Here is an 18,360-nt window from a genome sequence, read left to right on the forward strand (position 1 = left end):
GTGTTTCCTGGAGCAGTGTATAAAACACTTTGCTTTGTATCAAACCCGTATTGTACCAAACCGAGGAGTGTTTGATGGAGCAGTGTTTAAATTGCTTTACTCTGTATCTAACCCATATTGTAGAGAACGGAGGAATGTTTGATGGAGCAGTGTATAAAGCGCTTTACTCTGTATCAAACCCGTTTTTTACCAAACCGAGGAGTGTTTGATGGAGCAGTGTTTAAATTGCTTTACTCTGTATCTAACCCATATTGTAGAGAACGGAGGAATGTTTGAGGGAGCAGTGTATAAAGCGCTTTACTCTGTATCAAACCCGTTTTTTACCAAACCGAGGAGTGTTTGATGGAGCAGTGTATAAAGAGCTTTACTCTGTATCTGACCCATATTGTACCAAACCGAGGAGTGCTTGATGGAGCAGCGTATAAAATATAGTACTCTGTATCTAACGCGGTATGGACCAATCCGAGGAATGTTGGAAGGAGCAGTGTATAAAATGCTTTTCTTTGTATCTAACCCATATTGTACCAAACTGACGAGTGTTTGATGGAGCAGTGTATAAAGAGCTTTACTCTGTGCAAACCACGTATTGTACCAAACCGAGGAGTTTTTGACGGAGAAGATTAAAAAACGCTTTACTCTGTATCAAACCCATAATGTTCCAAATGGAGAAATCTTTTATGGTGCCGTGTATACAGAGTGTATGAAGTTTTACTCTGTATCTAACCCTTATTTTACCAACCGTAGGTGTGTTTGATGGAGCAGTGTATAAAAAGCTTTACTCTGTATCGAACCAGTATTGTACCAAACCAAGGATTGTTTGATGGAGCAGTGTATAAAGCGCTTTACTCTGTTCTGTCCCCTATTGTACCAAACCTAGGAGTGTTTGATGGAGCAGTGTATAAAGAGGTTTACTGTGTATCAAACCCATATTGTGCCAAACCGAGGAGTGTTTGATGGAGCAGTGTATAAAGTGCTTTAATCTGTATCAAAACCGTATTATAGCAAACCGAGGAGTGTTTGATGGAGCAGTGTATAAAGAACTTTACTCTCTAGCATACCCGTAATGTACAAAATCGTGGAGTGTTTGCTGGAGCAGTGTATAAAGAGCTTTACTTTGTATCTAATCTGTATTGTAACAAACTGAGGAGTGTTTGATGGAGCAGTGTATAACGCGCTTTACTCTGTATCTAACGCGGTATGGACCAATCCAATGAGTGTTAGATGGAGCAGTGTATAAAGAGCTTTACTCAGTATCTAACGTGGTATGGACCAATCCGAGGAGTGATTGATGGAGCAGTGTTTAAAGAGCTTTACTCTTTACAACCACGTATTGTACCAAACTGAGGAATGTTAGATGGAGCAGTTTATACAGAGCTTTACTGTGTATCAAACCCGTACTGTACCAAACCGAGGAGAGTTTGACGGAGCAGTTTGTAAACTGCTTTACTCTGTATCTAACCCGTATCGTACCAAACAAAGGAGTGTTTGATGGAGCAGTGTATAAAGCGCTTTACTCTGTATCAAACACGTATTGTACCAAGCCAAGGAGTCTTTGATGGAGCAATGTATAAAGAGCTTTATTCTGTATCTAACACGTATTGTACCAAACCAAAGATTGCTTGATGGAGCAGTGTATAAAGAACTTTACTCTCAATCAAACCCGTATTATACCAAACCGATGAGTGTTTGATAGAGCAGTTTATAATGTGCTTTATTCTGTATCTAACTGGTATTGTACCAAACCGAGGATTGTTTAACGGAGCAGTGTATAAAGCGTTTTACTCTGTATCTAACGTCTATTGTACCAAATCAAGGAATGTTTGATGGAACAGTGTATCAAGAGCTTTACTCTGTATCAAACCCGTATTTTAGCAAATGGAGGAGTGTTTGATGGAGCAGTGTATAAAGCGCTTTACTCTGTATCTAATCTGTACTGTACCAAACCTGTGCATGTTTGATGGAGCAGTTTATAAAGAGCTTTACTCTGTACCTAAGCCGTGCTATACTTTCCCTTCGAGGTTTAAATTGGACATTTTTGCGAAAGCTTCAATTTGGCTCCAACCAGTGCTGTAACTCCCCTGGGAGTGCTTAATTTGCAGTATAGATAGAGCTGCACTCTGTATTTGAAGTATGTTTATTCTAACCACCACTGTACTTTTCCTCATACTATTTGATGTGAGTGTTTGATTGGACATTGTAGAGGACGTTTAACTCTGTATCTGACGCATGTTGCACCTGCACTTGGAATATCTCATGGGACAATGTAGAGGGAGCTTTACTCTGTATGTAACCCATGCTATGTCTGCCCTGGGAGTGTTTGATGGGAAAGTGCAGTGAGAGACTTCCTCTTTAGCTGATGCATGCTTTATCTAACACTTACCGTATCTAAACTGATGGTAGTTGATGTGAGTGTTTGATTGGAGATTGCAGAGGGCGTTCTGCTCTGTTTCTGAGCAGTGCCATTCCTGCACTGGAAATGTTCAATGAGATATTGTAGAGATAGGTTTATTTGTATCTCACCCGTGCTGTACTTGCCCTATGTGTGTTTGATGGGACAGTGAAGATGGAGGTTAACTTTGTCATTAAATCGTGCTTTACATGCCCTGGGATTGTTTGATGGGACATTGTAGAGGGAGGTTTGCTTTGTATCTAACCCGTGCTGTACCGACCTTATGTCTGTTTGATGGGACAGTGTAGAGTGTGGTTTCCTTTGTATCTAACCCGTGCTGTACCTGCCCTATTTGAGTGTGATGGGACAGTGTAGAGGGACCTTTACTCTGTATCTAACCATTGTGGTATCTGCCCTGTGTGTGTTTGATGCGACAGTGATACTCTGTGTCAAACACATACTTTACCTAATATAAAAACAAAACATTCTGGAGAAACTCAGCAGGTCAGGCAGCATCTGTGAAGAGAGAAACAGAGTTAACGTTTCAGGTCGATGACATTTCTTCATAACTGGAATAAAGCAGGAAATGGAACAGTTGTTTAAGCAAGTGAAGATGCTGGGAAAGGGGGGAGGGGATGAAAGAACAAAAGGGAAGGTCTGTGAAAGATGGAAGGCAGAAGACATAAAGAGACATTAAGAGATATTCAAGGCGAAATGAGATGGTAATGGATCAGGTTAAGAAATAAAGGATGGCTCTAGACGAAGTGTAATTTGTGCTGTCAGTTTGAGAGACAGTTGCCATGTGGGGGAGAAGAAAAAAACACACAGACAAAAAGTGTGGCTAAAATATATATATATATATATACATATGTGTGTGTGTGTTATGGGCCGAGGATATGATCTGAAATTGTTGGACTCTATTTTGCATCCGGAAGGCTAAACATTCCTTAATCGAAAGATGAGGTGCTGTTCATCGAGATAACGCTGAGCTTCCATGGAGCAGTGCAAGAGGCCGAGGACGGTGTGCTCTGAGTTGGAGTGGAGCGGTGAAATAAAAATGACAGGCGACCAGATGCTCGGGGTCCCATTTATGGACTGAACGGAGGTGTTCCACAAAGCCGTCTTCCAATCTGCGTTTTGTTGCCCCAATGCATCTTGAGCAGCGAATACAGTATACTTAATTGTGAGAAGTACAAGTAAATCGCTGTTGCACCTGGAAAGGGGGTTTGGGGCCGTGGACAGTGGGAAGAGGGGAAGTATAAGGGCATTTGTTGCATCTCCTGTGCTTGCATGCTAAGGTGCCGGGGAAAGGGGAAGTAGTGTTGTGGTGATGCCAGATTGGACAAGGTTTTCGCAGATGGAGCGGTCCCTGCGGAATGCTGAAAGGGCAGTTGAGGGGAAGATGCGTTTGGTGGTGGGATCACGCTGGAGGGGGTGGAAATGGCGGAGGATGATCCATTGAAAGTGGAGGCTGGTGGGGCTAAAGGTGAAGACAAGGGGAACTCTGTCGTGGTTCTGGGAGGGAGGTGCTGGGGTGAGGGTAGAAATGCGGGAGATAGAAAGGACATGGTCAAGGGCCATGTCAACCACGGTAGAGGGGAATCCTCAGTTGAGGAAAAAGGAAAACATATCAGACGCTTTCCTCGACTCCTCTTTCTCCATCTCTGGGGATAGGTTATTTACAAATATTCAGAAGCCCACTGACTGCCACAACAACCTGGACTACACTTCCTATCAGCCCGCATTCTATAAGGGCTATATTCCATTTTCCCAATTTGTCCGTCTTCGCCGCATCTGCTCTGACAATGCCACCTTCCATACCACTGGTTGTGGTTGGAGTCATACCTGGCATAAAGATAGATGGTTGTGGTGGTTGGAGATCAATTATCACAGCCCCAGGACATCCCTGCAGGAGATCCTCAGAACAGTCTCATAGGCCCCACAATGTTTAGTTACTTCATCAATGAGCTCCCCTCAATCATAAGCTCAGCATTGGGGAAGTTCGTTGATAATTACACAGTGTTCAGCTCCTTTTGCCTCTCCTCAGATAATGATGCATTCCATGCCCACACGCAACAAGTCCTGGATGACATTTAGGCTTGGCCTGATAAGTGGAAGTAACTTTCGCACCACACAAGTGAGAGGCAATGACTATCTCCAACTAGATAAAGCTTAGCAAATGCCCCGTGCCATTCAACGGCATTACCATCACTGAAAACACCACCATCAATATGCTGGGGTTCAGCATTGACCAGAAACTTGATTAAGCATCAACATAGACATAGAAACATAGAAGATAGGAGCAGGAGTAGGCCATTTGGCCCTTCGAGCCTGCTCCACCATTCAATGTGATCATGGCTAATCATCCTATTTCTGTACCCTGTCCCTGCCTTTTCCCCATATCCCTTGATCCCTTCAGCCTCAAGAAACATATCCAACTCTTTCTTGAATATATTTAATGAACTGGCCTCCACCGCCCTCTGTGGCAGAGAATTCCACAGGTTCACCACTCTCTGGGTGAAGAAATTCCTCCTAATTTCAGTCCTAAATGGCTTACCCCTTATCCTTAGACTATGACCCCTGGTTCTGGACTCCCCGGCCATCAGAAACATCCTTCCTGCATCTAGTCTGTCCAGAACTGACAGAATTTTATAGGTTTCGATGAGATCCCCTCTCAATCTTCTAAACTCCAGTGAGCCCAATCGACTCAATCACTCCTCATACATCATTCCTGCCATCTCAAAGTGTATAAACTTTGAAGTTAGAAGTAACAATGGGAGTGCGTGAAGATAAGCCATTGCAGGATATTGTGTGGCTCAGTCTGCAGAGGTAAGAGCGGAACCAGGCGTGGGCAGTTCCAGACAGCTGGAAAATGAAGGGGAGGCCTGGACAGCCGAGTCAGAGACGGGAAGAATGAAGAGGGATAGTGCACCATGGTCACAGACACAGAGGATATAATTTGTGACTTCGATAACGGCCACTTCAAGTGTTTTGCAAAGGAAGAAATTTGATTGGACAGATTTAGACAGGGGATTGCGGGAAAATGGACACGAATTTGAGAGGCGACAATATGTTCACGTATTTTGACAGGAATATGATGATAGAGATGGGACGGTAAATTGCAAAATTCAGAGGGGTCATAAGTGCATTTGTCAGGAGGGCGTGATGGTGGCAGATGTGAAAGGGAGGGGACAGCAGAGAGAAACTTTCACAATGTCAGATAGCATGGGGCAGTTTAGTGGAATGGGGTTAAGGCAGCAGAAAGTGGTATTCGTGGACAACATGAGCTTACACGATCGGTAATAGTGGAACTAACGGGAATACAATAAGTGTTTACTTAAATTACAGGACAACTAAATTGAGGGGAATGCAACAAGTCTTTAATTAAAATAGAATAATGGAGATTTTAGGGGAATACAACAATTGCTTATTATTATAAGTAAATAAAGGGAACTATAGGGAAACGCAGTCAATGGTTAATTAGATATAGAGAACAGGGTAATTTTGTGGAATGCAGTATTAATTTAATTAGGAATAGACTAAAGGTGACTTTACAGGAACACAGTAACTGTTAAATTAGAGATCGAGACGAATGTAATTCAGGGGATCACAGTAACTGCTTCATTAGAAATAGAGAAGATGGGTATTTAGGGGAACACAGTAACTGTATAAATAGAAACTGCGGCCCGTGGAACACAATAGCAATGTATGTAGAAGTAAGTGACAGGGAAAACAGCAACAGTTTAATAACAAAATGAGGTCAGGGGAATGTCTGGAAAACGCAGTGACTGTACTGAGTAATAGAGAATTAAGGGAACATGGAAACTGTTAAATTAGGAAGAGGGGGCAGGAGAATCACAACCATATGGGAATGAATTTGACACGGCAATGTAATGGTTAACCTATTCATGCCTTTGCTCTCTATTTTACCTGTTGATATTAAATGATGAGGTTGATTACACATCACCTTCTCACGATTGTGGTTGGGTGCAGATGAATCGCTGACTGATAGGAATAAAATCCCTGCTTGCTGCCTGACTCGTGACTTAAATACTGTTGGCCGCCTGAGTCCAGTTAAATGAAAATGTGCCAATTACACAGAACAGCCCGCAATTCACCACCACTTCATTCAGAAGCTAGATGCCCGCCGGATTGGCAGAACCCTTCTGCCCTTTCTGGCGATCCATCAAAAGATCGGCGGTCTGGAGTGGTTTCTTTAGAATCTCCCCCTGAATGGTCACAATGTTTCGAGTAGTGACCAAGCTAGCAAATACATTCTTCTCATTGTTCAGCACGGGCAACGTCAGAACAATCTCCAAGAGCAAGTTATCTATTAACTATCTTATCTAAACTTTCCTCAATTTAATAACAGATAATTGGATTGTGCATTGACAACAGACTTGTATATTTTGGCGAGTGGTGCCCAGGGGATTTAAGTTAAAATGGACAGAAGCAGACGGATTCCATTAGCTGAGAGATCAAGAACTAACGACCATAGATAAAAGAAATGTCAGAGATAATTAAGTGGGTTTTGGATAAAACTCGTTACACAGAGAGTTCTGAGACTGGGGATTTCACGGATGCAGGGATTATATCAATATTCAATATCAAATTGGTTAGTTGGTTGAACAAGAAGTGATAGAAGGGATGTTCAGTCGGGCGGGTAATCAGAGTGGAACTTTTTGCTCAGGTGGAGTGTAAAAACCGACAAGGACTGGTTGGGTTCCAAAATTATGATGGCCTGTTGAGATTTGCAGTAAATATCTGTGAACAAAGATGTCTAATGTCACATTGACGAGTGAAATTCCTACTGTCTCCATCATCAGAAAATAATCAGGGGATAGGCGCCCCGTTCTAATGGCCCAGGAGACAATGGTGGCGGAGTCTGATGGGGAGACGAGCACCTGCAACCTTCACACCGAGGTTACAGGATTACAATTAACCACCATTGTAACACTTTGTTTCTACTTTAAAGGTAACTTTAACTATTAATTAAACTGGGGCGTCTCATTCCAGTACCTGGTGTGAGGCAGTTAACGCTGACGCCCACGAGCTCTACTCCACTGCTGAAGGTCAGTCTTGACCTTTCTCTTTGAATCTTGAGCGTGAAGGGCACTGATTTATGGGGATCGATTATGTTTAAATGGGAAAGCAGCAGACATCAACCACATGGCACAAAGTGGAGGAAATATTTTGTGATATCTGTTCATGCTCACAACAACAATCCATTTCTTTATTAACAGAAAGACGGCCATTCTAAAATGGAACAGGGGCTGTAAGTTAAATCTAATTTGAACAGGAAGCTTTGGTTTATTTTTACATTGGTTTAAACAGAACAATCCATTTTCATTGCAGTAGAACTGAGCTCCAGTTTGGACAAGAAGGTAAGCTTTAATTTTACATTTTTAAACAAAATTCCGAATGAATGTCCAAGGAGATTTCAACACGTTCTTTAGCTCTTCCCTGAATTTTGTTTGAGTAATTGCATAAATGCATGTGTTTGTGCAGGAACTCAAATAATGGAGCATAAACCCGGTTTCTGTGGCAATGTAGGCAGTGGATGTAAAATCGCCTCGGTAATGCGCGGTGTTTGTCAGTTTGGTGGTTAAGTAACTTACGACAGCTGTCAGCCACAAAACAATAAAACTGCCCGAGACACTGAACAGTAAAATAATGGATTTCCTTCGGCTCTCCATCTCGGGATCGCTCGGATTCTCACTGCTGTGACCCCGGAGTCCGCTGCGGGCTCTACTGGCCACTAAAATACACCGCACTGTCAAACCATTAAATACAAATATCAATGCAAAAGGAATCCATGAAATTAAAATACTTTGTAACCAGAGGTATGCGACACCTGCAAGCGATATAAAAAAGGTCACACTGTGGCGGCAACCCCAGGGACCATTGTTAATTATACGCTCAGCTTCATAGGCAAACCAAAAGGGGATGTTCACTAAACAGATCAGGACAGAGACCGTTGTTATAACCGTGGCCGCAGTTCTCACTGTGCAATATTTTGTTTTAAAGCTCTGACAACATATCGCTACAAATCGGTCAATTGTGAAGGTGACGGTAAACCACACAGACATACATATGGTAGCGGGATTCAAACACATAATTAACTTACAAAAGGCAGTGTAGTTCAGGAATGAATATGGAAAGTGATAAGTTAAAGTTTGGTACACTATAACATGTAAGATAATGACCAGTAGATCTGCTGTTGCCATGGCCACCATGTACACAGAGATACATTTGGAAAGGCCGCAGTTTCCTCTGGAGAGAATAACGATTGTCAATAGGTTGGCTGTGAGAAAAAGGGACAAGAGGTCAGTAAGGGGGGTCAATCAGATAGATCTCACAGCTTATTGTGGGGAAATGTTCGGATCTGTCCCTGCTTAGGTTCATAGACATTGATTATTTTTTAATAAAATATGCGATCTTTGGACAATTTCTTTAAAAGAAATAAAACATTGAACACTGGCGATAGAGGGACAGAATGGCGGCTTTTTCCAGAATCTTACTGTCAGGCATCGTCAGCTATTAAATATAATTTACAAACAATTACTGGAAAGATATGAATTCAAATAATACATTCAGCTGAGGCACAAACATTGGATGTAGGTCAAAACTCTGCACTTTTTCTATTTCTAATCACCCCGAGGGAGCTGCTCGGTAACAGAGCGGGAGCTGCTGGAGCAGCGAAGGTTTTTTGCAGCCGAGCGGAGGGGAGCCGCTCCCTGAGTGGCAGTTGTAGCTAAAAATGTGTTTGCCAGTCCTCAGATCGGAGTAGGTGGATGCAGTGCGAGTAATTATCAATCTAAGTAGAAAACGAACAACGGTACAGATTAACTGATTACCATGGACCACATGGAACACATTCTGTAGTGAGCTATACACTATTAGAGGGGCCTCGTCCTCCCGCAGTACAGTCAGGAATTTTGAGCTCCCGGTTCCCACGATCTTCCGACCAGAACAACACCTCAGTGGCCGCGCAGACTGATACGATTCCGGCTGATATTCACCAACTGATCCCAGTGGAGAAATGACTCTGCAACGAAGACACGCTCGGAATTTGTTACACTGACACTGAGATATTCAACAGCTATTAGGCAACAGGATACATTGACTTACCTGGAGCCCCAAAGGCTGCGAGAATAGGATAGTAAATGTTCTTTATCTGTACCATTGTTGGCTGTTCCATTGTTGTAGTATTTGCGAATTCTGTGCAGCTTCACGGCACCGAATGGAGTTGAATTAAGATCCGTAAATGCTCCTCCCTTTATACAAGAATCGCTGCCCGATTGAGAACATCAGATTACCCCATAATTGGCGTTAGTTACAGTCGCTTAACAAACAAGAGGCGATTTTCCGCTTCAGTGCGCCCAGGCCGTCACTGGGGAAATTGAAGAGCTCAGTCCATGAAAAATCGTCCATTAAAATCAATGAACGTAAAGTAATACTAAAGGTAATGTGCTTTGTGCATGCCCCACAGACCGTGAAGGAAACAGCTCTCCCGGACTCCGCATTAGGACCCTTGAGCCTCAAATTAATTCGTTGAAACCTACACACATACATTCCATAATTTAAATTTGTTATGTACTGAAATAATAAACAACAAGGACTCGGCTCTAACATTACCGACGAAGACCCTACATTAACGGAAAGAGTAATTACCATATTCTAACATTTATGATGGTGAATCTACTCTAACATTACTGGTGGTGCCTCGACTCTATCATTACTGGTGGTGACTCAAATCTAACATTACTGGTGGTGGCCCTACTCTAACATTACTGGTGGTGAATCTACTCTAACATTACTGGTGCAGCCTCTACACTAACATTACTGGTGGTGAAACTATCCTAGCATTACTGGTGGAGATCCTAATCTAACAATATTGGTGGTGATCTTACCCCAACATTACTGGTGGAGAACCTACACTAACATTAAAGGTGGTGACTACTCTAACATTATTGGTAGTGAAACTACACTAACATAACATTAATAAAGTGATGACTGTACATTAACATTCATGGTTTTGAATCTAGACAAACATTAGTGGTGGTACCCGACCCTAACATTAGTCGTGGCGACACTACTTTAAGATTACTGATGTTGACACTACTCTATCGTTACTAGTGGCGACTCTACACTAACATTACTGTTGATGGCCCTACAATAAAATTACTGGTGGTGAGCCTTCGCTAACATTATTGGTGGTGATCCTACTCCAACACTAACGGTGATTTCCCAACTCTAACATTATTCATGCTGCGCCTAATATAACTTTACTGGTGTTGATGTACACTAATAGTCATGGTCGTGACCATGCTGTAACATTATTGGTGGTGTCTAACATTACTGGTGGTGTTCCTGCTCTGACATTAGTGCTGGTGACTCTACTCTAACAAAGATGACGATGAATCTGATGTAACGTTACTGGTTGTGAACATGCCTTAACATTACTCATTGTGACACTATTCAAACATTATTGGAGGCGAACCTAATCCAACTTTACTGATGGTGACCCTACTCAAAAATTATTGGTTGTGAATCTACTCTAACATAACTGGTGGTGACCCGACTCTAATATTAATAAAGTGAAGATATTACACTAACATTACTATTAGAGAAACTGGAAAGTACTGAAGCACAAAGGGATCTGGTGGTCCTGGTGCACGAAACTCAATAGTATAATATGCAGGTGCAGCAAGTGATTAAGAAGGCCAATGGAATGTTGGCTTTCATTGCTAGGGGGATAGAATATAAAAATAGGGAGGTATTGCTTCTGTTGTACAAGGTATTGGTGAGACCGCACCTGGAATACTGCATACAGTCATTGGTGTCCATACTTAAGAAAAGATATACTTGCTCTCGATTCAGTACAAAGAAGGTTCACTCGGTTAATCCCGGGGATGAGGGGATGGACATATGAGGAGAGGTTGAGTAGATTGGGACTCTACTCATTGGAGTTCAGAAGAATGAGAGGCGATCTTATTGAAACATATAAGATTGTGAAGGGGTTGGATCGGGTGGATGCGGGGTGGATGTTCCCGATGATGGGTGAAACTAGAACTCGGGGGCAGAGTCTTAGAATAAGGGGCTGCTCTTTCAAAACTGAGATGAGGGGGAACTACTTCACTCAGAGGGTGGAGGTCCATGGAATATGCTGCCCCAAAAAGCTGTAGAAGCAACATCATTACATAAATTTAAAACAGAAATAGATAGTTTCCTAGAAGTAAACGGAATTAAGGGTTACTGGGAGCGGGCAGGAATTTGGACATGAGTCTAGGTTCGGATCGGACATGGCCCTGTGGGTAACGGAGCGAGCCCAGGGGCCGTGTAGCCTGATCCTGCTCCTATTTCGTGTGTCTAACTCTGTTAGATTCAGGAGATGGTTCTGGGTTAGTAGATTGGCGGTTAGGATCAAATCAGCCATGATCTTATTGAATGGTGGAGCATGCTCGAGCGGCCGATTGGCCTACTCCTGCTCCTATTTCTTATGTTCTTATGTTCTTATATCAAAGAACAATGAGGTGGGGTCACAAGGGGTCAAATGTTGCAGATGCTTGGGTATGTATGAAAAACAAATAAACAGGCAAAAACATTTCTTTTGCTGGAAATCACAGCAGGTTCGGCCGCACCTGTGTGGAGAGAACAAGCCAACGACGACACGAGTCTGGATGACCCTAAGTCAGGTGGGGTTACATGTAGCGTGACATGAATCCAAGATCCCGGTTCAGGCCGTCCTCATGGGTGCGGAACTTGGCTATCAATTTCTGCTCGCTGAATTTGCGTTGTCGTGTGTCTCGAAGGCCGCCTTGAAGAATGCTTACCCAAAGATCGGAGGCTGAATGTCGTTGACTGCTGAAGTGTTCCCCGACTGGGAGGGAACACTCCTGCCTGGTGATTGTTTCGTGGTGTCCGTTCATCCGTTGCACAGTGTCTGCATGGTCTCGCCAATGTACCATGCTCCAGGGCATCCTTTCCTGCAAAGTATGAGGTAGACAACGTTGGCCGAGTCACATGAGATTGTACCATGTACCTGGTGGGTGGTGTCCTCACGTGTGATGATGGTTTCTGTGTTGATGATCTGGCATGTCTTGCAGAGGTTGCCGTGCCAGTGTTGTGTAGTGTCGTGGTCGCTGTTCTCCTGAAAGCTGGGTAATTTGCTGCAAACGATGGTCTGTTTGAGGTTAGGCGGCTGTTTGAAGGCATGTAGTGGAGGTGTGGGGATGGCATTAGCGAGGTGTTCATCGTCATCGATGAAATGTTGAAGGCTGCGAAGAACATGACGTAGTTTTTCTGCTCCGGGGAAGTACTGGACGACGAAGGTTACTCTGTTGGTTGTGTCCCATTTTTGTCTTCTGAGGAGGTCTATGCGATTTTTTGCTGTGGCCCATCGGAACTGTCGATTGACGAGTCGAGCATCATATCCCGTTCTTACGAGGGCGTCTTTCAGCGTCTGTAGGTGTACATTGCGTTCCTCCTCGTCTGAGCAGATCTTGTGTATTCGCAGGGCTTGCCAATAGGGGATGGCTTCTTTAACATGGTTAGGGTGGAAGCTGGAGAAGTGGAGCATCGTGAGGTTGTCCGTGGGCTTGCGGTAGAGTGGAGTGCTGAGGTGTCCGTCTTTGATGGAGATTCGTGTGTCCTAGAATGAAACCGGTTCTGAAAAGTAGTCCATGGTGAGTTTGATGGTGGGATGGAATTGTTGATGTTATCGTGTAGTCTTTTCAGTGATTCTTCGCCGTGGGTCCACAGGAAGAAAATGTCGTCGATGTATCTGGTGTATAGCTTTGGTTGGAGGTCCTGTGCAGCAAAGAAGTCTTGCTCGAACTTGTGCATGAGGATTTTGGCGTATTGGGGTGCGAATTTGTTACCCATGGCTGTTCCGTGTGTTTGGGTAAAGAACTGGTTGTCGAAGCTGAAGACATTGTGGTCAAGGATGAAGCAGATGAGTTGTAGGATGGCGTCTGGAGATTGGCTGTTGTTGGTGTTGAGTACTGAGGCTGTCGCAATGATGCCGTCATCATGGGGGATACTGGTATAGAGTGCCGAAATGTCCATCGTGACGAGGAGTGTTCCTGGTTCGTCTGGTCCGTGGCTGCTGTGTTTCTGTAAGAAGTCTGTAGTGTCACGACAGAAGCTGGGAGCTCCCTGTACGATGGGTTTCAGGATGACCTCGACATAGCCAGAGAGGTTATCACACAGAGTGCCGTTGCCTGATACGATAGGACATCTGGGTGTGTTGGCTTTGTGTATCTTTGGGTGGCAGTAGACGTCTCCCACGCGGGGAGTACATGGGATGAGAGCGCGTAGGATGCTTTGAATGCCTGGATCGAAGGTCTTGATCAGGCTGTTGAGTTGGCAGGTGTGTTCTTTGGTCGGATCTGCGGGTAACTGTCTGTAGTGTTCCTGGTTGTCCAGTTGTCGGTATGCTTCTCAAAGAAGATGTGATTTCCAGCAAAAAAAATGTATTTTGTTTTTGTTTTTGTTTTTCATACAGACCCCAGCATCTGCAACATTTGACCCCTTGTGACCCCACCTCATTGTTATTTGATGTAATGTTTTCCTGACTGACCTGTTTGGACACCATTTACACCTTTGATTGCTGTGATTATCTCTCTGCCGAGGTGTGATAAATGGCAGTTAGAAAGATTACCTGTAAACATCTGACATTATTCACTGACTATATAAGGTGTGTTTTTATGCATCTCTCCACTTCACCTGAAGAAGGAGCAGCGCTCCGAAAGCTTGTAATTTCAAATAAAGCTGTCGGACTATAACCTGGTGTTATGTGAGTTCTTACATTTGTCCACTCCAGTCCAACACCGCCATCTCCACACCATTGTACAATGAGGGTTAGAAAGAGAGTAAAGCGCTTTATACACTACTCCATCAAAAACTCCTCGGTTTGTGACAATACGGGTTTGATACAGAGTAAAGCTCTTTATACACTGCTCCATCAAGCACTCCTCGGTTTGGTACATTACGCGTTAGATACAGAGTAAAGCTCTTTATACACTGCTCCATTAAACACTCCTCGGATTGGTACAATACGGGCTAGAGACAGAGCAAAGTTCTTTTTACACTGCTGCATCAAACACTCCATGTTTGGTACAATACGTGTAAGATACAGATTAAAGCATTTCATATACTGTTCCATCAAAAACTCCACGGTTTGCTACAATCCGGGTTTTGCTACAGAGTAATTCTCTTTATACACTGCTCCATCAAACACTCCTAGGTTTAGTTCAATACTGGTTAGATACAGAGTAAAGCCCTTTATAAACTGTTCCATCAAACACTCCTCGGGTTGGTAAAATATGAGTTAGATACAGAGTAAAGATCTTTATACACTGCTCCATCAAACACTCCTCGGTACTCTACAATGTGGGTTAGATACAGAATAAAGCACTGTATACACTGCTCCATCAAACACTCCTCGGTTTGTTGCATTACAGGAGAGATATTGAGTAAAGCGCTTCATACACTGCTCCATCAAACACTCCTCTGTTTGGTACAATACGGGTTAGATACAGAGTACAACGCTTTATACACTGCTCCATCAAACACTCCTCCATTTGGAACAATACGGGTTAGATGCAGACTAAAGCACTTTATACACTGCTACATCAAACATGCCTCGATTTGGTACAATACGGGTTAGATGCAGAAAAAAGCTCTTTATAAACTGCTCCATCAAACACTCCTCTCTTTGGTACAATACGTGTTTGACACAGTGTAAATATCTTTATACAATGCTCCATCAAACACTCCTCGGTTTGGTACATTTCGGGATCAATGCAGTGAAAAGCTCTTTATAAACTGCTCCATCAAACACAACTCGGTTTCGTACAATACAGGTTAGATATAGAGCAAAGATCTTCATACACAACTCCATCAAACATTCCTCGGTTTGGTACAATACGGGTTGGATATAGATTTAAAAAAATTATATACTGCTCCATTAAACACTCCTCGGACTGGTACAATACGGGTTAGATACAGAGTAAAGCTCTTTATACACTGCTCCTTCAAACACTCCGACGTTTGGTAAAATACTGTGTTGAGAAAGAGTAAAGCTCTTTATACACTGCTCCATCGAACATTCCTCTGTTTGGTACGGTACGTGTTTGATACAGAGTAAAGCACTTCATACACTGCTCCATTAAACAGTCCTCGGATTGGTACAATAAGTGTTTGATACAGAGTAAATCTGTTTATGCACTGCTCCATCAAACACTCCTCGGTTTGGTACAATACGGGTTTGATACAGAGTAAAGCTCTTTATAAACAGCTCCATCAAACATTCCTCGGTTTGGTACAATAGGTGTTAGATAATAAGTAAATCTCCTTATACAATTCTCCATCAAAAACTCCTCGGTTTGGTACAGCACGTGTTAGATTCAGAGAAAAGCTCTTTATACACATCTATTTCAAACACTCCTCGGTTTGGTACAATACGGCTTTGATACAGAGTAAAGCTTTTTGTACACTGTTCCATCAAACAATACTCGGTTTGGCACAGTACGGGTTTGATACACAGTAAAGCTTTTTATACACTGCTCCATCAAACACGCCTCGGTTTGGTCTAATACTGGTTAGATACAGAGTAATGCTGTTTATACACTGCTCCATCAAATACTCCTCGGTTTCGTACAGTACAGTTTAGATATAGAGTAAAGCTCTTTAAACACAGCTCCATAAACATTCCTCGGTTTGGTACAATACGGGTTAGATAGAGATTAAAGCTATTTATACATTGCTCCATCAAACAATCCTCGGTTTGGTACAATATGGATTCATACAGAGTAAAGCTCTTTAAACACTGTTCCATCAAACAGTCCTCGGTTTCTGTTCAATACGGGTTTGATACTGAGAAAAGCTCTTTATACACTGCTCCATCAAACACTCCTCGGTTTGGTACAATACGGTTAGATATAGAGTAAAGCTCTTTATAAACTGCTCCATCAAACAATCCTCGGTTTGGTGCAATACGTGTTAGATATATAGTAAAACGCTATGTACACTGCTCCATCAAACACTCCTCGGTTTGATACAATACGGTTTAGATACAGAGTAAAGCTCTTTATACACTGCTCCATCAAACACTCCTTTGTTTGGTAGAGTACGGGTTAGTTTTAGAGTAAAGTGCTATGTACATTTCTCCATCAAACACTCCTCCGTTTGGTGCAATACGGGTTAGATACAGAGTAAAGCTCTTAATACACTGCTCCATCAAGCAATCCTTGGTTTGGTGCAATACGGTTAGATAGAGAGTAACGCACTTTATACAATGGTCCATCAAACACTCCTCGGTTTGTGACAATACGGGTTTGATACAGAATCAAGCTCTTTGTACACTGCTCCATCAAACACTGCTAGGATTGATACAATACAGGTTAGATACAGAGTAAAGTGCTTTATACACTGCTCCATCAAACAATCCTCCGTTTGTTCCAAAATGGGTTAGACAGAGCAAAGCTCATTATGCATTGCTCCATCAGACGCTCCTCGGTTTGGTACAATACGGGTTTGAAACAGAATAAAGATCTGTTTCCACTGCCCCAACAAACACTCCTCGGTTTGGTACAATAGGGGATCTATGCAGTGCAAAACTCTTTTACACTGCTCCATCAAACACTCCTCGGTTTGGTTCAAATTGGGTTTGATACAGAGTAATGCTCTTCATCAACTACTACATCAAAAACTCCTCGACTTGATACAATACATTTTAGATACAGTGTAAACTCTTTATACACTGCTCAATCTAACACTCCTCAGTTTGGTAGCGTATGGGTTAGATATAGAGTAAAGCGCTGTATACACATCTCCATGAAACTCTCCTCGGTTTGGTACAACACAGGTTAGATACAGAGTAAAGCTCTTTATACACTGTTCCATCAAACACTCCACGGTTTGATACAATACGGGTTAGATACGGAGTAAAGCACTTAATACACTGCTCCATCAAACAGTCCTCGGTTTGGTACAATACGTTTTAGATACAGAGTAAAGCTCTTTATACACTGCTCCATCAAACACTCCACAGATTGGTACAATATGGGTTAGATCCAGGGTAAAGTGCTTTATACACTGCTCCATTAAACACTCCTTCTTCGGTACAATACGTGTTTGATACAGGGTAAAGCAGTTTTTACACTGCTCCATCAATCTCTCCTCAGTTTGGTAAAATATGAGTTAGATACAGAATAAAGATCTTTATACACTGCTCCTTCATACACTCCTCGGTTTGGTACAGTACATGCTTGAGACAGAGTAAAGTGCTTTATGCACTGCTCCATGAAACACTCCTCGGTTTGTTAAAATATGGGTTATATGCATATTAAAGCTCTTGATAAACTGTTCCATCAAACACTCCTCGATTTGGGACAATACGGGTTTGATACACAGTGAGGCTCTTATTAAACTGCTCCATCAAACACTGCTCAGTTCTCTACAACACGGGATCGATACAGAGTAAATCTCTTTGTGCACTGCTCATGAAACAAACTTCTATTTGGTAAAATACGGGTTTGATACACTGCTCCATCAAACAATCCTCAGGTTTGCCAAAACGGCTTGATACAGAGTAAAGTTCTTCTTACACTGCTCCATCAAAAACTCCTCGGCTTGGTGCAATACGGGTTGGATACAGAGTAAAGCTCTTTATACACTGCTCCATTAAAGACTCCTCGGATAGGTGCAATAGGGGTTAGAAACAGACTAAAATGCTTGATATACTGCTCCACCTAACACGCCTCGGTTTGTTACAATATGGGTTAAATACAGATTAAAGCTCTTTATAAACTGCTCCATCAAAAATTCCTCGGTGCTCTACAATGTTGGTTAGATACAGAGTAAAGCTCTTTATACACTGCTCCATCAAACAATACTCGGTTTGTGACAATACGGGTTTGATACAGAATAAAGCTCTTCATACACTGCTCCATCAAACGCTCCTC

The 18,360-nt window shown here is 42.7% G+C and overlaps 1 protein-coding gene across 1 annotated transcript; it reads right to left on the reverse strand.

Annotated features, from left to right (window-relative positions):
* Positions 1–7,608: 7,608 nt before the first annotated feature.
* LOC147087513 (putative G protein-coupled receptor 139) lies at positions 7,609–9,623 on the reverse strand. The gene is made up of 2 exons (XM_085977805.1): positions 9,521–9,623; positions 7,609–8,693 (listed from the first exon to the last, which is right to left on the reverse strand). The coding sequence occupies exons 1-2, from the start codon at positions 9,588–9,590 to the stop codon at positions 7,795–7,797; spliced, it is 969 nt and encodes a 322-aa protein (XP_085833931.1). The 5' UTR covers positions 9,591–9,623; the 3' UTR covers positions 7,609–7,794.
* Between the last annotated feature and the right edge of the window lie 8,737 nt (positions 9,624–18,360).

This window comes from Somniosus microcephalus, unplaced genomic scaffold (genome assembly GCF_052327205.1).
Source record: "Somniosus microcephalus isolate GS21.2 unplaced genomic scaffold, FLI_Smic_1.0 unresolved_chr5, whole genome shotgun sequence".
NCBI lineage: Eukaryota > Metazoa > Chordata > Chondrichthyes > Squaliformes > Somniosidae > Somniosus > Somniosus microcephalus.

Bases quoted from the DNA above. Each gene is read 5' to 3' on its own strand.
- LOC147087513 (XM_085977805.1), bottom strand. From the start codon at position 9,590: ATGGAACAGCCAACAATGGTACAGATAAAGAACATTTACTATCCTATT. The intron at 8,694-9,520 runs GTAAGTCAATGT...TTTTTCTCACAG, and splicing joins CGCAGCCTTTGGGGCTCCAG to CCAACCTATTGACAATCGTT.